We start from the raw sequence: 27,391 nt of genomic DNA on the forward strand, positions 1-27,391 counted from the left end.
TAATGACATAATTTTCATTTTTGGGTGAACTATCACTTTAAAGCTGCAGGTGACTACATATTAAAAGCGACCTTTTCCATTTCTGCTCGTCTAATGCCTGTGAATCTTGTTCCAGTTGCTTAAGGCATTGTTAAAACATTTACACAAGAAATTTGCTGGACAGAAAAGCAGTTGAACGCCAGAAAATGTTTATTTATTTATTTATTTTTTTTCAATTTAGAATAAAGAGGCTTTACACAAATGTTAGACATAGAAATCCAATACTTTTATTTTACATTCATACATCTATATTTTACAGTAAGCTTAATGCATTTTTTTTATTTAAAAAAGCCCAATCCCAAAAACAAGTCCTGAAGATGTATAGCTCACGCAATGAGTTGCATTTTTTCTTGAAGTGTGTGAAAAGCATTTATAAAGCACACATGCACACACACTCAGTCACACAAAAACATTCTCGCATGTTTACACACTCAAAAAGGGAAAAAAGGACACAGGTTGCCCTTCAGTTGTACCTTAGTAGAGCTGGGCTGAAGGAAAAGAAATTCAGACACCATTGAGAAAGGCACCTTGAGTACACAGTGTATACACAGACAAAAAGAAGAAGAAAAAGACAATAGTATAACCTTTTACGTAGCTTCTAGAACAACAACAAAACTGTAAACCTTCACTTGCCAAAAGAAATAAAAAGTCACGTTTCTATACAAATACATCTGAAGCAAAATATCTCCTTGGTCATAACATAGCAGTACCTTTTCTTTTTTTTTTCTTTTATTATTATTATTATTATTATTATTATCATTATTACTTTCGAATGCATATGTCACCATGTAATTCCAGATCGGCTCTGCCAGCAGAGAGCAATCTTGATGTAAAGTAATTACACTTTATGTCACAATATTTATGCAGTTGCCTACATGTTTAAAGTTTATCAGTGGCAACCCACCTCATGCATGTTTTTTCCATTTGAGAGAGCAGCCATTATTCTCAAAAGTACACGACAAAAACCAAGAAAGATATTCAATGCTATAGTCACAGTTAGGAGTTCCTCTTACAAGACAGAGGTCATTCCAACATAGTGTAACCTGTACATATATATTATATGTATCTATAGACACACAAATCTTTGCTTTGCTGGAAATGTGTTCGACTTAAAATATTCCAACCTCAATTGAAATCCCCAATACCTTCAGAAAAGTTTTTTGTTTCCTTTTTTGTTTTTCGTTAGAAAATACTGTATTTTCAAAAACCGGATTTAAATGTTTTACATTCCATCCTTCTTCCAACAAAATAAAGCTTTTTTTAGTAACTCAAAATGTAAAAACGCTCCCAACATTAATATATATATAATATATATATTATATATGTGTGTAAATATGAACAATAAAGTGACTACAAGAGACCAAATTGTGGTTCTATGTTCAAATGTAGAGGAAACCCGTTTAGACTGGCATTTTCTTGCCAGTGTTTTTTTTTTTTTTTTTTTTTCTTGTCCGATTAACACAGTGTGGCACTAAAATTTAGAATGATTGTACAAGTCAGGTCATATAATGCCATGGTCAGGTATGCTCCTAAGTGCCTTCTCAGCATGCCTTGGTTAAGTCGGTCGGTAGGTCTGTCGAGGACATGCGATACTGGATCTTGGTATTGGTGATTGCGCCGTGCTTCTGCCGCAGGTGTAACCGTAGCTGACTCTTGTGGCGAAAATGCAAGTTGCATTTCTCACACTGAAAAGCAAATGCAAGAACAGCGTTTAGGGTGAGGATGAACACTTTTGCACTTAACAGATACCGTTATGCTTTCACTCTGTATGTGCTTACATGATAGGGCTTTTCTCCCGTGTGTATTCGCAGGTGACTTTTCAGCGTCTGCAGATGGCGGAAACGAGTGCCACAGATCTCGCATGGATATGGCTTCTCTCCGGTATGAATCAGAACGTGAGCCCGAAGGTGAGCAACCTGTGAAAAGAGGTCATGTTAGTCTTACAAATGTCTTTTCCTACATCTGTGCAATTGACTGAAACCCGAAGTACTCACTTGAACAAATCTAGCGCCGCATGTCTCGCACTTGTATGGCTTTTCTCCTGAGTGGATTCGTGTGTGGGTTTTGAGGTTAGCTGGTCTGTTGAACTGAGCCCCGCAGATATTGCATCTATACGGTTTCTCTCCTGCAGCACAAATGAAAGGAGGTTAAGCAAATCATCGAAGGCTGCAGCCAAAAATGACATTTGGAGCAGCGGTTGTTTATTTTTACCGGTGTGAACGGTTTTGTGACTGGCAAGGTTTCCCTTGTAGCGGAATGCTGCTTGGCAACGGTCACATTTGTATGGCTTGTCACTGTGGACCTGAAGCGTGTGGCGTTTCAAGGCTTCCTCCTCTGCAAACTTGGAGTCGCATTCATTACAGAAGTATGTTCCATTTTCTGTGAGGCAAAAGGAGAAATGGTTTTCGGTTTGTTTTGGAAGATGCAAACAGGTTTTTAGGAAGCTATTTAGAAAGGTCTCTCACCACAACTGGAATCGGAGTACTCCGAATGCATCTCAGACATCTCCTCGGCCAGACGCGAGGCGGACGTGTTGGGACAGACGTCAGAGTGCTGTGGAGACTGAGAGCCACAGGACGAGCATTTTAGCCGGCTCATATAGAGAGAAGAGTGGCTGTCGCTGTTCCTCTGCGACCCCTCTAGAGTTCTGCTGAGGAAAACACCACATTTTAGGTCTGCAGGGAAATTCATTCTAATTTTTTGTAGGATACTGAATGAATTTCACACATTCCTGCTAAGAGGTAAATCCTCTGTGTGCTTTAAGAGGATTGGAATGGATGAAGAAAAATTCAATCTGGCTTTGTGGAGGTGGTGGGTGGAGAACTGTTCCACAAAATACTGAAAACCCTGCAATTCTGAACTTTATTTCATTAGGGAACGAGATCTTCTAATTGGTTTCTGTACACAGAGGATGACACATTTTCGGCTGTTTAAGAGAGTCAGATTTCCTTCGGAAAAACTCACCTGTTGATGATGTTGTTGAGGCGACTGGCCTGAGGCACTGTGAAGTCCTCGCCTTGCTCGCTGATCTTTGTTGTCGCCTTCGAGTCGGGATGTTCAGTGTCAACGTGGTGAAGAAAGGCAGACAAGCCCGGCCTCTGCGGGGAGTGCATTCCAGGGTCACGAGGACTGGTCTCCTCCTCCTTGGAGCTCTGATTGAGAACAATGAATTTATATTTCTTCCAGTTACGAGCTTTAGGGTCTTGAGTACTTTGAGAGGTTGGAGGTTGCGAGGACTGTGCCAGGGCGGCGTTTTTGCTGCTGCTCGATTCCGTTGGGGAATTGGGCTGGCAATCTGATTTGAGGGGGCTCTGAGGACTGCTCATCAAGGTTTTGCGTCCATTAGAGGATATTCCCATGGAGTAGTGTTGGTGGCTCAAATGCTCCTCTGCCAGGGAACTTTGCTCTTTCCCAGCCTCCCTCTGCTGCTGCTCCTGGGCCAGGCTGGTGAATCCGTGTTTTCTGGAGCTCATCCCAATCGAATGGACCACTCCCTCCAGAGTTTCCCGTTTCATTTCCTCCTCCCTTCCCAGCTCTCTCGAGTAAGAACTGGCATGGCAAGCAGTTGAGCTCCCGCCGGCAGCGCTACGGGTGAAATCGGCCAGCACGGGGTTGTTGCCATCAGCCGGCGAGCAGTGTTTGTGATGGATGATGCCTCCCTTTGAGAAATCTGAGAATGTGTTTTTGGTATCTGTCAGCTTGCAAAGAGGGAAGGGAAAACCTTGCATGGGAAACTGGCTGTAAAGGTACGAGCTGTTAGGAGCGTTGACCCCGTTAAACATGCAGACACCATAGGGTCTCCCATCTCTGAAAGCCGCTGCCCGTCCAGGAACGTTTTCCAGCACCTCATGGGGTCTGTAACTGTGAACGTCTTGAGGTAAAAGCAGGGGGCTGACCAGAAAGTCCTCTCTGGGAAGTTTGATGGAGGAGTCACTGCATGGAAATATGGAGCAAATTTAAAACATCTGCTGTCTGCCATTCAAGTATAGCACTTTTAACTTAGCATGTTGTATAATTAAGGACTTAGGTTAAATTTATGAATGCAGGAAAATATACCTGGACTTTATGAATCTGTGGCAGGTGTCAACAACGTGGTCCATCTGTAAATAGATGGCTGTGTTCATGGTGGCCATGATGAGGCTCTCCTTCAGTGTGAGACGTGAAGTGTACATGAACTCCAGAAGGATTGCGAAACCCTCTGGGTCCACCTTCGGGTCCAAACTGATGGCGTTCAGGTTACATTTGTGTGAATCAGTAAAGATTGAGTAGAAGAGCCCACTGTAGAGAAATTATGATTTTAGTAAGCTTTTTGGGGTCACAAATGAACATATTTCCAAAACAACAAAGCATGCAACATATCCAAATAGTCTTCAGTTGCACCTGCATGCCATAAGGACCGTTTTGTGTGCTCGAAACTGTTGTCTGTTGACCAGAATCGTGACATCTGTAAGGATATCTCTGCAACGCAGTCGGTTCAGGTTGAGCAGAACATCACTTGCATGACGCGTGAATTGGATGCAGCTGTCGGCTGCACAAGCCATTTTTTCTAGATCTGTTAGGAAACAAAGTGAACCGTGAATGATGTAATCAGTGCTCACTGAACAACATGCGCTAAAATCAGAAAAGTTGGGTATTATTCTTACATCACAGAAATCTTTGAAGCTCATATTAGCTGTTTAAAAACTTCGGAAATAAAGGCAATGCTGTTATTCTTTTGCTTTTTTTAGGAAGGCATGTCAAAACATCTATAAAGAATGTAGTTTTAATCCTGTTATGCATCAAACATTTGTCAAAGTGTACCTCCTCTGCTTTTCTTTTGACAAAGGAACACAAAAGGAGACGTTATGGAGAATGACAGCCTCAGTCGCCATTCACTTTTATTGCAACTTTTTTTGGGATACAATAAAAGTGAATGGTGACTGAGGCTGTCATTCTGCCTGACATGTCCTTTTATGTTCCACTGAAGAAAGAAAATCGTTAGGGTTTGAAACAACACGATGGTGAGTAAATGATGACAGACTTATCATTTATGCGTGAACTATCCCTTTAATCTGAAAATCAATTACTTGTATAACTCTCAAATATGCCGCCAAATTTCCCCCTCTCTCCGGTAGGTGGCGACAAATGATGCAAATATTTAATAAGAGAACTGACGTCCATCCACGTGCAATTCTGTCAGGTCTGAAAATCACCCCCCTCCCACCACCACCACCACCAAATGATCTTTTATCTGACAGCATTAGCCTTCAACTTCACAGTTGTAATTAACTTTTATGCACTTTGCGAGAGAGTCACAGAAATGGTATATCCATCTAATAATGTACCAAGTTCACTGAAATGTGTGCATTTACAGATTTCTTGCCTTTAGAAAATTGCTTCTTTTCCTGCGATTTTAAAGTTTTTATGTGTGGAGAATAAACTAGAATGAGTCATGGGAAAATGTCGTTAGGCTGTTTATTGCAGTAATGTGGACCGATACACTTCACTATTGAGGAATGAGTGCAATAACAGACTAAGTGGAATAGTAAACAAACACATCCCAAAGAATGATATATGTTAATACTGTAGACGAGTTTATATTTTTAATAGATTAGTTTTGTGACAAAACATTTTCTGCTTTCCTAAAAAACAGATAATGAACGATTCACCTCAGACGATTCTCCCAGCCACATATGGCGCCTTGACACAAATATAGTTTCACTGGACGCCTTTAAATAGTTAGGCGAACATTTCTCACATGTTGAACATTCAGTATTGGAGATTCTGTTTCCATTTGAGCCTACATAACATCAATATCCCCGACCGCGCGCTGTCATGTTGCCAAAGCAGCTTAATCAGCCTATGACTCTTGTAATGCTCTTGTGTGAGGAGGCAAACGCGCAGATGAGCGCGAAAGGGATCGGGATTTTAACCACTGGACAAACAAATACAAATCACACACATACACACACTCAGAAACCCAACATAACACCTGAATACACCAGCTCTTCAGAACCCCTCTGAAAATGTTTTCTACTGACTCGAAGAACTTTTGTAGCCACTTTGATTTCATGTTCTGAACAGCTAGTTTTATTCCGTCAGTTCTAAAAGAATTCTAAAGTTTTACGTCCACGAGATGTCACCCAGAGACCGTTTTGACGTTCAGCGACCCAAAACGACTCCGAAAACACCTGCAACTCGCATATCAAGTCACATTTGGCAATTTCGCCGGCATTTGGCGATCTTAAATCACTATGAGCGTATAAACAACCTCAACTTCTGACGAACACAGAAAAGTATCACATGGCAGAGCACACGCGCTCTCTGTTGAGCTCTTTTTTTTCTTTTTCTTTTTTGTCTGGCATTCTTGCTCTCACTTTCCATCTTGTTAAGCGTTAAATCTTATTTAAGCCTACTTTTACGCTATGTAACTGAACGCCATTAAATGTGCTTTAAGAATCCAGGAATAGAGCCCGATCCACAACACGCAAACATCGGACAGAGATTTACGAGCCACTCGCTCATTGCCGAGCAGCACTTTGAATAAATATTTTTAATAGTTTTTTTTTTAATCTAATGTCGGTTATCATACATATTTCTAATATGCTGCATTTCTGGCGAGAAATTTTAAACTTTTTCAAAATGAAACACAGGTAACCAATAGCTATACACACACACACACACATACACACACATTTAAAATGAAAACACGAGTAGTGAAACTTGTGCAGGTCTGCTGCGCTCGTGCTGTTGTTACAAGTGACAGCTACCGCAGAACGATACAAACTTTTCTATTGCATCTCTACTGCCAAACACTGGCAGATTTCGCTGAAATATTATAAAATGTAACACTTCATGCAATTTTACCAAAAAAACAATAATGACAATATCATTGACGACATTAATGGATCTCTGCACTACAGAAGAAAAACATAAATAAAGACAAAAACAAATGACAAACACACGCTCAACGACTGTACAACCAAATCAGAAACCATCTCTGAGCTTGGGATGTGATTTATACCAGCATATACGCACTGAAAACACAGAGTACACGGCTTCTGGCACAGGACAACAAAACCAAAACGTCTAGAGAAAGAGCGAGAGAGAGCGCAAACTCCGGTTTCCGAGCGAACTCTGGGCTTTAAAACATGCATTGAGATAAACAGAGGGAAATCGTCGGGTGCCTCGGTTAACGCTTCTATCTTTGAATTTGACCACGCAATGTACAGTCTCTGGTTTATAATCATAACCCCCATGTGCTATTTAGACAACTTTGAAAGCTGTCTTGTGCGGGGGAAATAAAATCCGCGCACCGCGTCTGAATTTCCACTCATCTGATGCCTGCACATACTATTTACAACCCAACGATCCCGCAGTGAGGACTGACAGAGCAGTGTGGTTCATGCAGGACGACCTGAACTGTCAAAAGAATTTCCACTAAGACAGACCCACTACATAAACACTGTCCGCAAAAACACCCTAAAAATCAGCCGAGATAAACATTTAAACATAAAATCCAATAAAACAGCCTAATGAACATGTGTGAGTAATGGCAACAACGCGCCAGAGGAAAAGAATGTAAAAAAAATCACCTGGTAGTGCTTTCCTAGAAACTTCTTGCATCACCACTTCTAAGAACCCCAGTTCTAAGAATCAAGAGAGCTCAATTCTCGGAATTTGAGCTGGCGACCATACCATTTTTAGAGGACAGGGGAGTGTGTTATTTTCCCTTAAGTTCGTATTTCTTCACTCATTGTCAATATTTTTAATTCACACTGTAACACTTTAATAATTAACTGCAATGTTTTCTAATTCGATGTTTTAAATGTAATTTAAAGCACAGATTTAGCGTTATGATTGAGAAATAGAGTTGCATTCGGTGTTTAATTCCTCCTTCCTTATGGACGCGTCCAGACCGAGACGGTCACGTGGCCAGAGAAAGTGGCTTACGTACGTTGTCTCTTTAGCCCAGCCTCAAAATACTCAGAACTAATTTGCTATTCCATGACATAAGCAAAGTGTCCATTCGTTGCCTTTCCCTGTATTAAACCCACGGCCATAACCTAGTCTATACAGAACATATCTGGAGCGCTTATTCACACGGACACATTTTGTTTATTTATTGTTTATTTTTATTTTTTCAGCGATATTTTGTCTCCCTAACATGTTATCTCTTCAGTGCCGTGGACCTGCTGGCCAGTGTACATAAGGGTTTGTTTCACCGGGATTATATATACGAACATTGAGACATTGTGCTTGAATACTGGCTTTATTTCACATCTGGAATGTCGTGAATTTATTATAATTTTGTTTTAACCTTTATTCTAATTGCTTTGTTCTCGTCGTGGTTTGACTGTCACATGTGTATATAGCCGGTAGTAGGATACTGACGAACTGCCCTTAGTAACGATTATCTAGTAGATTATATGTCGATAAATGTGTTAATTGTGCTTGAGAGAAATATTGATGAATGGTTCTTAAAGCGCTGTTAATAGCCACTTCGTTTCGGAATTGTGCAATATTAATGGTTTAAGTGTCAAGAGGAAGCCGAGCTGAAAGTAGAATAAATATTACAGCAGCGGTACACGAGCGCTTAGTCTTGTAAAGATGCCAGTGACAGACAGCGATTGACTGACGAATTAATCTCATTCTTACGCACAGCTCCGCATTACTAAACCATATTTGTAGAGCCGCGCGTTCTGTAAGCATTAATTGATGTCACATTCTGTGCTGTTGAAGTATTCATATCCGTCACGCTTTAAGTCAGAAAGACAGCAGCACACAAAAGCAGCAGTTCGTACAAAACACTTGTTGTTTATATGCCCACGAATTTGATGTTATTATGTCTTAATTACACGTGGTGCGGCTGATTAATTTTTTTATAAACTGCGTTGTGCTTAATTATGTTCCGAGCATACTGAATATAATTTCAAAAACTGTTCTTTAAAAGTGTCGAAACTTATTTGGCCGCTTGAACGCATCAATTAAAGTTAACCTGCGAATGTTCACAGGTTTACCTCAGGCCGCCGTTTAGCCTTTAGGTCACACGCGTTCTTTTCAAGGCAATGCTGCAAAAATAAAAGAATAAAAAGTAACAAAAGCTCTGCATATCCTGACACACTCTTCAAAGTTTAACTCGTCTCTTTTAAGTTAATGCCATATATCGTCGTTTATTCTGACATCTGGTTAGACTGTTTTTAAGCATCTGTCAGAAAGCATAAGGAGGAGACGATATGTCTGTTTTTCTTTAGTATAATCTCTTCCTCTTGCGAACACGTTTCCCTCTTTTTTTTGTCCCGCATGTACTAAACGCATACAGTAAGTTCTGGTCCAAACGCACGTCCTGTTTTTCATCCAACTGCAGAAAACACTCGCAAAATCTCTGTGAAGCCTCTTTAAAAGTCTACGACGGTATCTGTGTTTTCATATTCAGAGACAGCAGTAGTTAACTGCATCGCTTGAGACACAATATCATCTAATCAGAATCCCTGATTTAATTTTTTTTTATAAAACAAAATGGTTAAATTGACCCATCGGATTGAGTGAATAAACAGCGGTCAACATGATTGATGTTTATAGGCTACGTCCGTTATTCAAAGTTCGTTTAACACAGACTTCGATGTTTGTGTGAGAAATAGACACTTTTGTTTTTAGCACACATTTTTACCTATAGCCTTTATTTTAGCAGATATTGTTTTTGATGATAAATTACATGTTCTTACTGATTTATTAGTAAGGTAAAGTGTTGAATAATACTGTTAAACAACATGAATTTAATATGTGAATATTCCCTGGGGCAGTTTATAATCTTACATTGTTATTGCTACTGCAATTTATTATATTAGTATGTAATATATGTAACGTGGATTCTGGAATTCAAGGAACTTTTCCGCTGGGTTGTGCATTTTGGCTGGCTTGTAGTTTTGGAATTTGTTTTGCTCTGGACATTTTTACATCTCAGGCCTGTTTGCAGCAGAGCACAGGGAGTAGACTTCGAGAGGATGTTCTTTCATGCTGGTGTGTCAGCATGAGTTTACATTAGAGTCGTGATGAAGATTGCTTGTAAAATTGTTGCTGTGGAAAAACGATCAAAATTAACTGCGCAGAACAAGTTTTATACTATTAAAAGCTTTTTTTCCTGCTCCACATTGATTTGGTCTTTTACAAAAGGTGTTTATAATAATCATATGCTATATTTGTTACTTGCTCGTGTGTATTGTATATAGTTTTTTTTTTTAAACTCTGGAATTCCTGTAGATTCATAATGACAATGATAATAAAATAGTTTTTACTGAAGTCTGTGATTTGCTTCTTATGTGGCATGTATGCATCTGTGGGCATTTATCTATTGAGACGTAAATACATAAGCAGACACTATGAGCTCAATATTCATAGAGGGAGGAAGAAGTCACTTTTTTATTTTGACACATTTTCAATGTGTCATAATCACTTTTACTTCTGTTCTGTAAAGCTAACTGTTACTGGACAGCTCTGACCTACATATGCTAGTTTTTACATAACGATCACCTGTTTTAAGTTTGAGCAGTCAAAAGAATTATCATCAGGATAGTTGCAGGTTTTATTATTATTATTTAACATTTCTACCTTTTTAGTAGTTTCTTTTTAGTTCCTCAAGAATCACATTAAGGGGATTTGCAACAAGTAGATTTTTTAATATTTTTGGGCAATGCAACAAGTAGTAGTTCTATAATGTGTAACAAAATAGTGTTGTAGAAAGGATGAGTGAAATTAAAAATCAAGCCAAATCACTGGATCTTTTTAATCTCCATGCATTACTTTATTCACTTCAGATTCACTCGGCCAGGTTTGAAACATCGACTGCTGAGTGATTCGCTTTCTGACTTGCTCACCTGGATAACTTGGTTTGTGGCTCCAGTTGGGGGGAACTGGTCCGTTCTCCCTCGAGCCGTTTATACCCTGACACAGAAGGAGCATCTGTTGGGCTGTGGTGGAAAAAAAGGAAGAATTTCAGTGCACATGTTTTCCCCCCTAACAGATTCATTGCTTTTGTCTGGGTTTAGTTGGTGCCTCTGTACTTTTTGCAGCCTTAATATTCTGCTGATTAATTTGTCGTCTTAAATTAAGGCTTATTGATTCTGATGCCATGAATACCAAAATACACATTATATTCATATATATAATGTCATCACATACTGGACATTAATTTGTTATCAGTTTCATTGATGCACTTTGTCTGTTTATGACCTAACTGATTGTTGTTTACATAGGGCCTCATCCACGTAAGCCATTTATCTTTCGGCAAAAAATTTCATACTTAAAACTGCATGCATCAGGGCAGAAACTATATTATAAATATTTAATAAAATTGTCTTGGTAGAACATTTATCAACAACTGTATTTAAAGGGGTTTTCTTTTTCTGCATGTGTGAAGAGGGCAAACAAATCAGAATGTAAAGTGAAGAAGATCAGGGCCCATAAGTATAAAACTTATCAGAAATACTCTTTAAGTATAGTCTTAAATTCTTATTTAAAATTAAGACGTCTCTAAGAGTAGGAGACTTTTATAAAGAGGCTAAAAGCAACTTTCAGTAAAGTCTAAGACTGATTCTTAAGTGTTGACTGAGGTGACACTTAAGTGTTGTGAACTAAAGGTTACAATGATGTCAACACAAAATGGCCGACCTCGACCTCTGAATCAACAAATTGTCGGCCTGCTCATGTAAAGTCACAGCAGGACAACACCAATCATTTAATGTAACAACAATACAATCATTTAATTAAGACAGTTAAATATTATATATTTAAATGTGTTTTTGAAATGGTTTGCATTTTGCAAAATTATCTCAAATTATTACTGATGCATTGTTTTCTATTGGTATGTCTCCTTGTTTACCGTTCGAGCTGCGATGTGAACATAAGTTCAATCAATGCTCCAACAACTCCAGGAAATCCACAATCCTCATAAAAGTGGTTTGTTTTTTTCGCAATATGGTTTGGTGGTCAGTTGGAAAGTCAATAAACTGTCATATAGTAGTAGCCAAAAGTGATGTCCAGCTAGGAAATCTGACATCTTAATAAAAAAAAAAAAAAAAAAAAAGAGAGAGATTTGGTAAGCATTTTGCATAGTTGCTTAGAGTCAGTTGGTTTATTTGTGATAATAATGCAATGAAACATACCAAATTGTGCGGTCATCATTTTTGGTCATGTTGTCGTACAAAGAAATTATGAACACATGTAAAAACAAGAGGACCAATGAAATGTTAATAACTTATGTTGTAGTCCGTGTGCTGTTAATGTTTCCAATTGAGTGATTTGGTCACTAGATTTAGTGAATTTCCAATCCCTTTAGAGACTACAAAATCAATTTCTTGGACAAACCTTATTTACATTCCGAGACTCTCCCAAGAGTTCATAAAAGTGAGTTTATTGATCTATATAAATATAAATATAGATCAGTGAACTCCGCTTTAAGAGGTCATCTAGCAACATTAAGTGACCAGTTTTAGCTACTTAAAATTTTTCCCTTTGTTTTCTTCTTAACGGTTTAAGTGAAATATGGGGTCATAAAAATAAAAATCCACACGCCACATTTGGCCACTGTTGTGTTTGGTGGGGTTAGTGCCACAATATGTAAGACCCTGCTTACTGTGCCATCACCGGTGCAATGATGCAATTGTTCAAATTTTCCAGTAAAAAATAAAATAAAATAATTAATTACTAATTTAATTTCTGCAGTTAGAGCATTGACTTGTTGAGTGGAAGAGGTTATACAATTTCTCTCTTTGTCAGTTAAAAAAAAAAAAAAAAAGCTTGTATGGTTTTATCAACTCCATATCATCATATAACTTCAATGTCATATCTTTGCTGGAAAGTGTTTGTCTCCTCTTTGCTGCCCTCTTGTTCCTTCTAATTAGTTTAGGATGGAGACCTCTTCAGCTCTTTTAAATAATTTAGGAGCTGAGACCTAGTCTTAACACTTAGGAACCTTTATGAATCACTCTTATTCTCAAGTCTAGGAATAAGAGTAAAATTGTCATTCTTAGAATTTTGACGCACTTAGAACTAAAATGTTACTCTGAGCGGCTTTATACATACGGCCCCAGGTTTGTCTTTTTGGGTTTCATTAGTATATTGCTTTCTTCTTTCCATAATGCTAATGCAAAAATATGATGTAATTATATGTATTGTGAGGGGATTTATTTTTATTTTTGTACATCTGTTGGATAGCAACAGTGTCAGCATTGCACTGTTTGGGTATATGAAATGGTGGAACATCAGCACACACACACACACACAAAACGCTCCTGAACTCTTGTGACACCATAGAGTGACTCAAAAGAAAAAAAAAATCTCAATCTGGATCAAATCAAGAAAGTGAAAAAGTGACAGAATCTGACTCTTGAGTTTTGATTCAAAACAAGGTCTATCAAAAGTTGTGACTTCAAACAACCTTTAATCTTCACCTAATATGCATAAGTAATGTAACAAATATGTAATAGTTAAATGTACCCCTCTAGATAAAGTTGAAATGTGTTCATATAATATTTCATGTGCTTTTACACTTGGAGCATGTAAATGCTATCTTTCATACATCCAGTAGTATACAAGGTACCTTTCAAGAATCTGTAATCTTTACCTTATAATTACACTGAAAGAAATGTGCCGCCATTGTCGAAGTGTACACAACAGGAAAACATGTTCCAAACATAGATTGTCTCTGTGCTACCTTAGTTGTACCCCGGTTTGTGTGGGCTGATTTTTTAGAACAGAGGTGGAACAGACATACGAAATGGAACGCCTCTATACTTTCTTGTGAAGATCATGTCTAGGTAGTCATAATAGAAGCATAAAGCGACAACATGAATATTTTTGACCTTCTCATGACAGCCCACAATGTAGAATTTAATTTCAACAACAACCCACATAAAATGCATTTAGTGTTGTGAAGAGGCAGAAGTCATTTACTTTCCTCAGTTTAACACTGATTGACCTACTTTGTTATTTTGGCCCGAGGAGAAAATTGAATCAACGTAATAAATTGATTTTTCTGACCCACTAATATATTTTACCAGCTTTGATTCAAGTGTGTTAGTTTCGAGAACATCTAATTTTTGTAGGTGGAACAGGACAGCTTTAAACAAACTCGTCTTGATGGATTTCTGTCTGACCTAATGCTGTTCCCACATTAGGTCAAATTTAACAGAAGCTGATGTCAAGCACTTAAAGGTACAACGTATCTCATTCTATCCTGTCCATGATGACATTATTTAACGTCTTGTTTCTAACACACATTTACAATTCTTATATAATATAAAAACTCTAAATTGATGTTGGTTTCATATAGTTTATATACCAGTTTATAGCATCCGAAAATTGCATGTGGTGCGAGCATACCTTGAATACATGTGAGTACACATCTTGTATAAAAATGTACACTTTTTTTGTTATTTTTTTTACACACATCACAACTTGAAAGTTTTTAGGAAGTCACACCCCATGACATTTTAGGGCATGAACCTTCCTTGCCTTGTGCTTAGAAAGTCCAATTGTCTGATAAATAAAAATGCCCTCTTCACGCACCACATAACTTTGCGTTGTTAGATGAGTTTTTCATATTTAAGTAGTCTCGCGTAGCCATGGGTGACGGCTGAAGGTCTGGAATTCATGGCAGCTTTCTTTGGCCAAGGCCCGCCCATGAGGCTGTTCAGCGTCACGTTTTGGTGTGTGCAAATGTCGCCACAATAACAGAGGGGTGTGTAAAACTCTCGGATGTTTTTTAAAGATTTTATGCTGCGAACATTTCACATTCTTTTGAAAACGCAGCGTTTAGTTGATCCTGGTAAGCGCTGGTCGTCACAGTTGTAAACACTACAGCTTTTTTCTTTCATGAGGGGGTTTTAGCGGCACATCATCTTTGTTTTCAGGTGGAACATTAAAGAACGCGACACACATGTCTCCCGGAAATCTGGTATAATTTCAACCAATCCGATGACAACTTCGACTCTCCTGAAGTGTTTACACTTTTGTGTTCCAAATGCATCAGACGTTTAGTCAATGGTCTGTGGGCGTGATTTCTGAGGATGAGACTAATATTGAAGCAGTTTTGTTAAAATATTTTTTAGAGATTTACATATTTATTTTTTTACATTTTTAAAGACTTTATTAGGCCTAACTACTAAAGCTTTTCTTTATAATAATTTATTTTTAATATTTAATTTAATATTTTTTTTTCTCTTTGTAGTTGTATTACATCGATTTTATGCACCCCAAAAGGTACATGTAAAAGTGAATTTTAATACTTAAATATTTTAATATTGTATGTATAAAATGCATTATTAATGTTCTCATGAATAAATTAATAGATAGAATAAAAAAACATGACTTTAATGTATAGCTATGAAAAAAAAAAAATTCACCCTGACCTGAAGAACTGAGGTTTTCGGTCAAATTATGTTGCTAATTATTTACACCATTACTTGGATACTTTCCCCTCCAACTTTCACATAACTGCTGCCTTCATGATTTAAAAAAAAAAAAAAGAAAAAGTTTCCTTAATGGAATCATACGGATATCCACCCATCTGGATCCTGCGCCCCACTAAAAACACCCCAGGTGTTCGCTAACCAACAGGGCAAAATCTCTTAAATAGTTAAGGCCCTCCTTCACAACAAGCACCGATTCAGCACTGCCAAACAAACAGCATGTTGAGCTTCAAAACAAAGAGCAGCATCAACTTTATTTCAATCCACTGGAGGGTTGTTTAAGGCCCTCCTATGTGGTTTTGCATAATATACAGCCGTAAAAGCATCCAGGAGTTTGTAGAGAAATGTGTAATTTACCATGGCCCCCTGCAGTGCCCAAGCACATGCGCATGAGATAATTACTGCAAAACCTTGGCAAACTTTTAGCCAATGAATTCCACACAAAAAAATGACCCACTTTGAAAAGCAGGGTGGAGAAGGGGAGCCTTGATCAATACTCCACGCGTTACATGAACTGTTAGCAGCTACCGAGCAACAGGACTATTACACATTGTTAGGTGACATCACTGGGTTGTTCCCGGGCCACTTTGTGAGTGTTTTCTGTTTGTGTTAGAGAGGGAAACCAGCTAGTGATGACAAGAGTTTACAAATACTTATTCTTCAATATGAGTCAGAGACTTCTCCCACTATTCAAGTCTGTTTGAACGGCTGTTACAAACCGCATTGGCAGTGACCGTCTGTTCTGTTTCAACTTTTACTTACTAGTTGTAAAATAGCTGTCTGATGATGCTGAATGGGCACAATGTGCTGCCCATTAACATTAGCCTGAGCGCCGGAAACTGCCCCACAGTCTTTTCTACATGAGCGGCAAATTTTAACCCCCATCTGATAGCAACTCTTTTTGTTTTTTAAATTTTTTTTGCCAGCTTCAGCCTTCATTGTCAGCGAAGTCTTGAGCCAACCGTGTTCATCAGAGGAATGATGCAACGGAGCTGTAACACGGTGCGGATCTGCTGTTAGCAAGTGCACTGAGGTCCTTTTAGTTCTTTAATATAAAAAGACTGCTTTTGGGTTGTGAATAAAAATTCTAAAGGAAGCTTTTTCTTTTCTAAATTTCCACAGAGAATAGAAGACGTGCCACACGGATAATCCGTTTTTAAGATCAGCAATTTAATGCATAGTTTATACTGGTATCACACTTTACTTTACTTCAACACTTTACTTTTTTTTGTATTTATATAAAACGTGTGTGTGATATCCTTTCTGCAATACTACATCAAATTTGTTTTTTTCTTGCAGATGTGACCTCACAATGTCAGAGAGACATTTAAAGCACTGTTGCGTCATCAAACACTGAAATCTGAGTCAAATTGTAAATATAGAGTCATTGCACTGATGTAAAGTGTGATTAGAATTTATCTCTATGTATGAATGTGCTGTTACAATCATTGAATATTCTCAGCGCTAAGCTTCAAGATGCGGGGAATTATTTTGGTATTTTTTTACTATTATTCAAATTCTGCTACACTAACAGTCTTCCCAGGATTTCAATAGAAATGTTATAATAATCCACATTATAGGAAACTATATTGCCTGTAAACTGAACTCTTAGTTGACATACTGAAAGAAGCTTGGCAGATTCCTGTCTGTGATAAAAGAAACCCTGAAGTGTCGGTACTGTTATCACTCACTCTTGTATCTGTTTGACTTTATGCTTGGCTCAAAAAGCCATGAGAACCACACTGGTCTTCGTAAACTGTAAATATGGCCTATTTACAGTTATTCAATAACATTTCTCCACATAATTTTAACACAGGCCACTATCACAAGGCACAATTTACAGATTTCTTAACTGACATTTAATCAGACAGACAGCCTACTAAAAATGAGAGTCGGATTTGAAAATGTGTTATATTTTAATGCCATTTTATCACCAGGTCATTAACATTTCGTACAAACATGAATTATCAGATGTTTAGAATCGAATCCACTGAAGAATTTGTATTTTAAGAGTCCTGGCCTGTAATTTAAGTACACTTTCAAACCTCTTTACAAACTATATTGTTTAGCTGTCTCTGAGAACGCATATACTCGAACCCGAAGAACCCACTGTAGCATCTTCACATGATGAATGTCTGGATGTTGCAGACTGACAACACCGAGTCGTTTGCTATTCTTTAACATTTAATAGACGCAACCAGGAGAGGCAAAGCTGGTATGTATTTAACGCCTACAGTGCTTCATGCTCAACTCCTCAACTGTGGTGAGAAAACCAGCCTCTCTGTGGTCTGATCTGATGTTTCGACTTTCTACATCCCACGTCAAATTTACCATTCACGTTCTCATAGTTTATGAGAAGCTGGTGAGATTTTTGTTCAATCCAAAGACATTTGTAGACATTTAGTTAGTTGGTTCCAGGCACCAGATGCACAATGCTGACATACATGAGGTAGATCAGATTTAGACTGAAGCGTGGGCCATGCAGTCTCGAGGTTTTGCATGTGAGCTGATCAGCACAGGATGTCACAGCCCAAACAGCAGTAGGGTGGGGTGGGGGATGATGTAGAGTGGTGGAGGTACTGCTGCTTTGTCTACATCAGTAACGTGTGGGTATGCTGTCTGTAAGCAGGGCCTGGCATCAGGGGTGGGGGGTTGGGTGAAGGCACACAGCTGCCACATTGACACCATAAGCGTCCTCAAACAACCTGCTGAAGATGCGTATGTCATGCTGTAAAGTTTTTGAATTATTGATTCTTCATGATAATGGCTATTTTTGTAACTCAAGTTTTACACCTTTAAAGAGGATGCATATTAGTTGGCTTATTTACATTTTGCTGTAACTAATATATTTAGGTTAAATCAATACTGGCAGATGATATTTTGACTTGAATAAACCACACTGCCACAATTTTCAGACACTCTTACAATTGTGCCTTATGTACTTGCGTATAAATTAATATTTGATACAATGAACTTAATATGTACTAACATGCGTTCACATTGCACATATTTAAAAATCCCTATTATATTCTCTTTTTACATATGTAATTACATTGTTGATTACACCTTAACCCACCCTTACACCTAATATACCACCAAACCAGTACATGACCTTAACCATTTCCCACCTCAATCACAGCAAGTTTTTTTAACAGTTCAGTTCAACATGAACTTAACCGGTACACTGTACTATGCAATTGTTAATTGTTATTATCCATAATTTGTTGTTATTATAATCGTGAGTACATGTAATGTGTAAGGAGGACACCGTAAAATAAAGTGTTACGATTTATTCAATTTGTTTTCTTCTAGCTACTGCTCCATTTGCAAACCTAAAAATAAATAAATAAATAAATATTTGGAAATTTGACGTTTTTACTACAAAGATTAAATTAATATGGGATTAGGTTTTTAAGAAAATACAATTTGTTTTATTCAAAATGTCATGTTTAATTACTAAAAAAAAAAGAATCCATTAATCCAAAATTATAATTTTTCAAAGTCTATATATATATATATATATATATATATATATATATATATATATATATATATGTGTGTGTGTGTGTGTGTGTGAAGTAAAAAAAAAGCAAGAAAGAGAGAGAGAAAGCATCAGAATAAATGGTCTAATGATGATGCTTTTTTAATACTACATAATGTTTAGAAAAAGTTAAATTCTTCTCTTTCCGTAAAAGCCTGATGTGTTAGAGTGTGACGGTGGGCTTTGATTACTTCAACAGCACCTGGCATCTTTTTCCCCAGATTTGAAAATGGACTTTTTAAAGGAACAAATGCATCTACAAGAGCAGCTGAAAGCAGCAGCAGTCCTCATGGAAATTAGCACAGTCACTTGGGGAAAAATCTCCAAGACCGAAACACCTTGGAGGGCTAATAGAGTTTCTGAGTTTTAGTTTATGAAGTGAGTCTGCCAAAACTCAAGTGGAAATTTTTCACATTAGTGTAGAGTAGGTTTTAGCTTATGCAATTGGTTGGTGATGAATATAACATGCTACAGTACAGGATGTTAGTGTGTTTTTCTTTTGACACTATTTATTTACACTTACTCTTCTCTAGGAAAAGAGTTCTTCTCTAGTCACCTGCATCACCCTGCATAATGTTGCAAATGACTCTGTCTCTGAAGATTCTCTTACTTTCACTGGCTCTCTTAGTTTCTTAAGGAAAACCATATGCTAAAACAACAACAAAAAGTCTAAGCTAAGAGTTAGATGTGCTGAAGGAAGGAGGAGCTGATAAAGAGAAAGAATTCGGTGTTTTGGAATTTTTCTGTTTTTCCCCTCAAGTAGTACAGAATGTTTTCTGAGTCCTGCGCCACCTGGTGGATTGAAAAAAAAAAGTGAAACCAGTCCTCTGACATGTCAGGCAGTGTAAATTACCCACTCGGTCTGTATTTGTACAGTGTTCACTATGTAAGGTAAGATTGAGCCGTTTTTCAGAGCGTCTGCCTCGACCTCCAATTACAAACACCACAAAGATCACGTTTAACCCCTGAAGCCTCCGTTTGAAGCAGTAACAATGACTCATACATTTCTCTTTTCGTGTCGTGCTCCAGAGAACGAAGAGCGGACTAGAAGGCAGAACGCCGAAATGTGAAAATATGACTTTTTTTTCCCTTTCCTTTTTTTCATAATCCCACCCCTTTATCACTCTCTAAACCTATCACGAACTAGTTTTCGAAACAGCCCATTTGTTGGTGTCATTATTATCTTAAAGTGTCAAGGGAGCTGTTTGATCGTAATCAGAGAAATGCAGTAGCCTACGCTGTGATCTGTCTTCGGAGTTCAGATCCGCAAACCGAATGCAACAAAGAGGCGTTTATGTTTTTGTTGCCTTTAAAAATATATGCTATGTATTTCTGAAGGCTTACATGTTGTGTGGTTTTAAGGTTTATGTACTCTCACTCCTCCAGATGTAATTAGGCGTTAATCTCAGGGAGAAGATGTCTCGAATCCATTCATTTCAACGCGTGCTATTTCTTCCTCTCCTCACCTTTCCTTAAACTGTGGCGCAAGACTAATTTCTCAAACGGCCTAATCCCTTTAAGAATCACGCTTACGATATGATGCTCTCTTGTGGAATTGGGATTTGGAGAACTGTTGGACTACATTTTCATGCCAAAACAAGTCTTTCTTATCATGTGGTGTAAATAGGACTTGCTACAACTGGGAATAAAAATGCTACATTAATTTTTGAGCTCATCCAGAGGAGTTATTTGAGAGCTCAATTATGCGCCTTTTAAGTATTAACTTTGTCGGGGATGTTTCTCCTTGAATACACAAGAGAGACAGACAAAACAAATGCTGTGCTAATGACAATAATATGGATAGATCATTATGTCTTAGAGGAATATGATAAGAGATGATTGCTTTCATTCTGAAACCTCTGACTTTCGATGAGATTGAATTGAGATAGGGTATTAAAGGGCTCTAATTCATGATTTTTCTTCTGAAGGTACATGCTCAAATTAGAATATATTTTACCATTCAGATCGCCATGATACATAAATGCATTGTTTAAAATATAAAGGCCCATGTGTAGATGGTTAACAGATTTCACATAGTTACCTTAAAATGACTGGAAATTGACACATAGCCTTACAAATAGCCTTAAAAAATTAAGATATTGTACACAGGTCTAGAATAGGTCTTAAATCCTATTTTCTACATTGGTTTATCAATAAGAGTCTTTGTTTAGCCAAAGTGAGAACTGTCCACCTGTGCAAGGTAAGATAAAGTAGGGCCGAAACAAGCCTTATTAAAACTGCATGTGTGAGTTTTTAAAGCTTTAAAACATGCTTTTATCCATCCACCAGATCAAATCTCCTGCCACTGCCTGTCTGTAAATGTACCAAATCTTTTTATTTTTCATCACTGTTTATTAAGATAGCTTTTTTTCATGGGTTTCTGCTGGATAAAGTGAAGAGTTTGGTTTGCCCGAACATTTCTTAAATCGCAGAAGTCAGAATATCAGGAAATCCAATCTGGCCGAAATGCCTCAGTGGAATATCCATTAGGCCTGTAGAGGGGTGTGGTTTTGTGTTGCCTATTTTTGGCTCTCTCCCTCCATCCATCAGAGGGAGCAAATGGAGTGTAATCCATGATAACATGGATGCAGGGGCTTTTGGCCTGGATGAAAGCAATTCCACCCAGTCCAGAAATCATCCCCTCTAAAACCTTATTTTACTTGGATGGTCTCCAACTTTGACCAATTCTAAAAACCCAAGAGGTAGATAAACACATATTTCCAGAGATTTTTAATAACATATCAATTTACATGGGATTTTGGGAGAGGATTTGCAGTAGTATATTTTGGTGGGTGGGTTATAAAATCCTTGCGAAAGTACATATTTTAAAATGTATTCCTAAGTGTGCTCAATTGGAAAATCGATGGCGGATCATTTTCCACGCGTCAAAGTTTTATGCAAGGTTTGAGACTGCAAAAACGATCAGTCCAATGTTGATGCAGGGTATCACTTTCGTAAGACACATGATCAGAGTTTAGATGTGCAACAGAGGGCATGCATTCTCTGTTGCCAGGTAACTCACATATCTCTGTTGGAACAAGTTGTAATGCCAGCAATACAGTACTGTAGTTAATTTCATTTCCAGCCTTATGGAGAACTCCAGTATTAGACATGCTGACTGAGAAGTGTCCAACCACTTAGTTTGTTTTTTGATCATATGGAGAAGATCTAGAAAAGTTTTGTTTCTGGACTATTTTCTGTAAGTGGATTAAAAATTAGTGCACAACCCTGAAATAGTGTCAACAAACATCATCTATATTGTTTTTGAAAACTGTAGTGATGTTAGTGATCTGAACTTTGCGCGTTGGGGTAAAATGAAATCTATTGTTCTTCCACTTAATTGCAGCTGGAGATCCAGATGGCATCAACATATGTATTTTGTTCTGCCAGCATTCAGATTGCATATGGACCCAGCCACCCATCAACACTTACTTGCGCTGGATTTGACTCTGTCTCCCTTAAACCGTTCTGCTAATGTTTACACAAACAGATCAGCCAGAGTCAGCATCACTTCTGGAAAGCTGCACTCTTTTGGCATGTTTACTGGTATGGTGAGAACATATAGTCATTATGGGAAGAGTGGTGTTGATCATCATCTATGAGGGATATCAGCGCAAACAAGGTAGAGTTAGCCCAACTGGAGACTCATACAGTGTAATGCTAATAGAGATTCCCATAGGGATCAATGTACGTATTTAAATGGAGTTCAGCGGCTCTATCTGAAAGTTTTATAGATATGCTAGTAGGTGGCGACAAGTGACTGTCATTGAGTGAGTAATTTGAATCATTCACTCAACCAATTCATTTAACAACGCAAGAGGGAAAAATGATTGATTCACTAAATTTTGTGCGTTTGTTCTGTACAGCTGATGATAAGCCACATTGTCTGCTTAAGCATTCAATTATTTTACTAGTGCCCGCAGAGAAATTTGTCTAGGCAAAACAAGGTTTCTGTTACAAATACTTTGTTATTCAGTAAATTAACTCATAAAAGTGTCAGGGAAAATTTATACATATTTACTTTCTGTACTTGTAAGTTCCCAGTGGCATCAGCTTTTTACAAAGGATGTGATCAGAACCAGACACAATTTTCATAACCTGCCAAGAAACCCTGTTTAGAATTTTGGCATTTAGTTTTACTGATAACCTGCGACACATAATAAGACCCCATGCTGAAGTATGGATTTAATTTCAATTGATATTACATACTTCCCTAGATTTTTGATGCAGGTAATATGATGATCCCTTTGCAAGGGGCAATTTCTTAAAACATAATCAGCTAAAATAAAATAAAAACAGGACCCCTTGCCCATTGGGAGTTCTTGGACCTTTAACATCAGCATAATTAAAAAACATTTTTTTTTTACAGTAATGGAATCAATATTTAAAATAAAAAAAAAAGCATTGTGGAGCCCATACACATGATATGCTGTTTGGAAAGAGTGAGCTTTGACTTAAAAATAATTTCATAAGATTTTCTGCGGACTTTAATGCATCAGAGTGCACTGGAGCACGAAAGCTCCTTCAGGAAGTCTTTGTGAATGAGAACGCGCAATGTATGTTGGGGCAGCGTTTCCGATGTGAGCACATGAGTGGAAAATGAGCTTTAACTAAGCTTGTAAACATGACCATCTCCTCCATGGATTTTAATCAGCTTCGTGACTGTCCCACTCCAGAGAATTAGATGAGAGATCTTTGCAGCATAAGTAATGCTCGCATACAGATACAGATACTGTACATCAGTAAGTGCATCTGCAGTGCTGTTTTGCATTCATTTCTCTCTACAGCATAAATTGTTTTACACACATTGCACAGGAGGTGATTGTTTAATGGCTATTATATAAAAAGGAAACATCCCGTGCGTGTGTCGTGTGCATACACTGACCCAACCATGATTTAATGTAAAACCACATTGTGTTAAATTCATGATGCAGAGCAGTACTTGCATAATAACTTATGCACACAGATTTCCGGTGTAAAATATGCTTATGGAATGCTATGATTATGTTGTTATACTGTTGAAGTAATGTGTGCACATGCTTGTTATCTCTCTCTGATTTATTTGATGAGTTCTGCTAGAACATTCAGCTTTAACATCATTTACAAATGAACTAAGCTTGTGCATGTACCGAATATCTGTTTTTCCGAGCTCAAATATTTGTTCAACAGCTAAAATAGGACTTTTTTTTTTCTTCCTCCCACACTTACCTGTGACTTTCACTGTCATGTCGCTGGAACTTGAGACATTTCCACTCTTGATTCATGAGCCGTTATCCTCGCAAATACCAAATCATGTTGTTTTCATTTCTCCAACAGTGATTCCATTATCTTCTCTCTATGCGAGTTCATGGACACCCAGGTCTAATGCTTTTTGATTTGGTAATTTATCACAGTAAGCAATGGTTTGAAATTTGTCTAAGTCCACTTGTAATAAAGTGTGCTTGGCAGAAAACATGTAAGGGGAGGGAGCCCCTCTTTAAAATGATGTCAAATACTTGTGTATTACATCAGAATGAATAAATAAGAGGGTCAAACATGTTCTCTTAAGACTGTGTGAGCGAATGCCAAGAAGAGAAAACACTCAATCTTAGATTAAGAGAGAGTGTCGAGTCCAAACAGCTTCAGGCACTTTCTTTCTGTTCTCCGCTTCTCTCTCCTCTCTGGTGCCTGCTCATTTCGCTCACACACTTTACATTCTTATCATATTAAAAATTCATTTCATCTTGAGTAATGGGGCAAGCTCTGGCTTTTTCTTGTGAATTTTCCAGAGCGCACATTTCAGGTAGTTTCTCCTTAAAGGGATAGTTCACCCAAAAATAAAAAATTCAAACCCCCATGTTGTTCCACACCTGCATGACTCAGATTCTTCTGTGGAAGTGACTTTTTTTGTCCATACAGAGAAAGTCAGCGGGTTCACTGTTGTTTTGGACCCCATTGACTTTTATTGAGCAAAAAACAAGTTTTTTAGAATATCCTCATTTGTGTTCCACAGAAGAAAGAAACCCCTACAGGTTTGGAACGATGCGAGTAAATGATGTCAGTTTTATGGTTAAACTAGAATTAGCTAGGATTTCAAGAATTACACTGAAGTGAGTTGCAGCTGATATTTACTCATTTGTCATAACTTCCACTTACTAATTACTTAATACAATCGCACTACTAATAATGTAAAATGAGTTATGAAACAACATTCTAAGACTGAAAAAAGCTAACCGTGGCCTGTAAAAATGAAGAGTTTGAACCCCTGGCCTCTCGCAGTGTTTCAGCGTTGGTTTACTGAGTGTCAAATAAGGAAATTGCTCTGCTGGCATCACTTTCGTTTTCTTCCCAATTAATGCATTTGCTTTTTATTAACTTGCTTTGGACTACATTACTGCAACCCCAGCAGAAAAAAAAAGAAACAGTGCTGCTGGGACCGTGAGGTCACTGAGGAAGGTAAGTAGGTTGTTAAAAAGAAAATTCTCACCGTGTTTCTGCTGCATGGAATGGGGCATGCTGGGAGATGAGGGATTCTCAGCAGTTGCGGGGAACCCCCTGCTTCACCACGTCTCAAACTCTGGAGCAGGAAGTGGGACACCTCTGGACAGTCCAAAAGTTGCCGATGGGAGGCAGAAGTCTGGTTTTAACAGTCACAGAACTCAAACGTTGGTGATGCCTTGAGGGAAGCGGAGGACATCCAGAGTTCAACGAGAGAGAAGGAAGTGGAGCAGACTGTGACAGCTCTACAGCGGTACACAAGGATCGGTGGCAGCGGAGCTCAGATTGGCAGGAAGGCTGGCGCACGGCAGAAGGGCTCAGAGCTGAGCATACATGCTGGCAAATGTTGAAGATGCCTGGCTGGATTGGGGAAGGCTAAGTAGGTGCTGATTCTCGCCGTCTCTTCTGTCTTCTGTCTTCAGGCAGCCGGCGGCCCCCGGAATATCTCGGCGAGCTGGAGCTGTCCCTGGTTGGATGCGTTTGCGAGCGAGTGTGTGGAGGAGGATCGGCGTAGCAGAGATCTGAAGCGAGTCGACTGAGCGTGCTCAGCGTTACAGAAGAGGTCCACAGGGCATCGGTGGCACTCTAAGCTGATAGGCCAACTGTGATCTAGTGTACATTGTTTGGTGTACGCTTACTTGGTCCACTTTCCTTGAATGCTAAAATTAAGGGGCGTGCTCCATTTCTTTTTTTGGTGCGGGGGGGGGCCTTCAGATTAAGTTATCCTAGTAATCCCAGTCTCTCTTTGCTTTCTCTATCTCGCTCTCTGAGGTGAAATCTGAAATCTCATTGAGTCACTTGAATTTTAGACTTATTCCCATTAATATAGAGCATCTCTTGGGCTCTGGGCCATCTGTCAGATTACAGTCTTTTATATACAGTTGTGACACATTGTTGAATAAACTGAGTTTTTGTACAACAAACATTTCAGTGTCCTCTAGCATTAATCTGCCTAAGCTCATCTCAATCCACAGAGCTGGATATTGCTCTTTATAACTCTAATAATTACATCACTCCAGATGTCACATTTTTTTCACTCCTGCTAGTCACGACAAGCATCTTGACTGCACTGGATTGAAGACTGGACAATGCTGTCCAACACTTTAAAGTGGTTCACTCGAAAATGTAATCGTTTCATCATTTCTCACCCTCATGTCTTCAAAAGCAGTGTGAGCATTATTTCTTCTGTAGAACACAAAAATAGCTATTTAAAACACAGTTCATGCTGCTCTTTTCCATTAAATGAATGTGAGACGTGACCAAAGTTGTCCAGGCAAGATTTTCTGCCACTAATGACTAATGTCCAATTGTATGCCTTTAGAAGATTTGGAATATAGAGAAGTCGACATATGGACCACATTTATAATACTTTTTAAAAAACATTTTTGGAGATTGAAATCCATTGGTCCCCATTCATTTTCAGTAATCTTATGGAAGAGAGCAGCTCTAAATAGCTCATTCTGTGTTCCATGGAAGAAAAAAAAAGTCATATGGGTTTGGAATGACATGAAGGTGTGTGTGTGTGTGCACCTGGATGGGTTAAATGCAAAGCACACAATCTGAGTATAAGTCACCATACTTGGCCACACGTCACTTCACTTTCCAACATCTTTAAGACACTAACCTTTAAGAACTGTGAAACAAAAGGCCATTGTTCTTGGCCAGGGGTCTGTAACCTGCCAGGGGTCCCTGAAGGTACTCTATGGCAGAGGTCTATAAATAGGTCTATATGTATTTTACTTTTACAAGGCAAGACAATTATAAGCTAATTTATTTTCTTTCTGATACTTCGGTATTGCATAATGCCACAATGCAATATTCTAAGTAAAGTTAAATCTCTTTTCTATACAAATCTTTAAAAACTAAATCTATTTTTTAATCTTATCTA

The 27,391-nt window shown here is 38.2% G+C and overlaps 1 protein-coding gene across 3 annotated transcripts; it reads right to left on the reverse strand.

Annotated features, from left to right (window-relative positions):
* Positions 1-727: 727 nt before the first annotated feature.
* Positions 728-25,535, reverse strand: LOC113099047 (B-cell lymphoma 6 protein homolog). Of its 3 annotated transcripts, XM_026264118.1 has the most exons (10): positions 25,493-25,535; positions 10,893-10,985; positions 4,420-4,591; positions 4,096-4,317; positions 3,004-3,972; positions 2,505-2,686; positions 2,251-2,418; positions 2,034-2,164; positions 1,818-1,955; positions 728-1,724 (listed from the first exon to the last, which is right to left on the reverse strand). In XM_026264118.1, exons 1-10 carry the CDS (start codon positions 25,518-25,520, stop codon positions 1,581-1,583), a joined length of 2,247 nt encoding a protein of 748 aa, XP_026119903.1. In that variant the 5' UTR covers positions 25,521-25,535; the 3' UTR covers positions 728-1,580. The 3 variants fall into 3 exon arrangements, with proteins under 3 accessions (XP_026119903.1, XP_026119894.1, XP_026119883.1); XM_026264109.1 differs by lacking the exons at positions 10,893-10,985; positions 25,493-25,535 and adding an exon at positions 7,614-7,695; XM_026264098.1 differs by lacking the exons at positions 10,893-10,985; positions 25,493-25,535 and adding an exon at positions 7,614-7,695 and having other exon boundaries at positions 2,505-2,689.
* Between the last annotated feature and the right edge of the window lie 1,856 nt (positions 25,536-27,391).

Source organism: Carassius auratus, chromosome 6 (assembly GCF_003368295.1).
Source record: "Carassius auratus strain Wakin chromosome 6, ASM336829v1, whole genome shotgun sequence".
NCBI classification, from domain to species: Eukaryota; Metazoa; Chordata; class Actinopteri; order Cypriniformes; family Cyprinidae; genus Carassius; species Carassius auratus.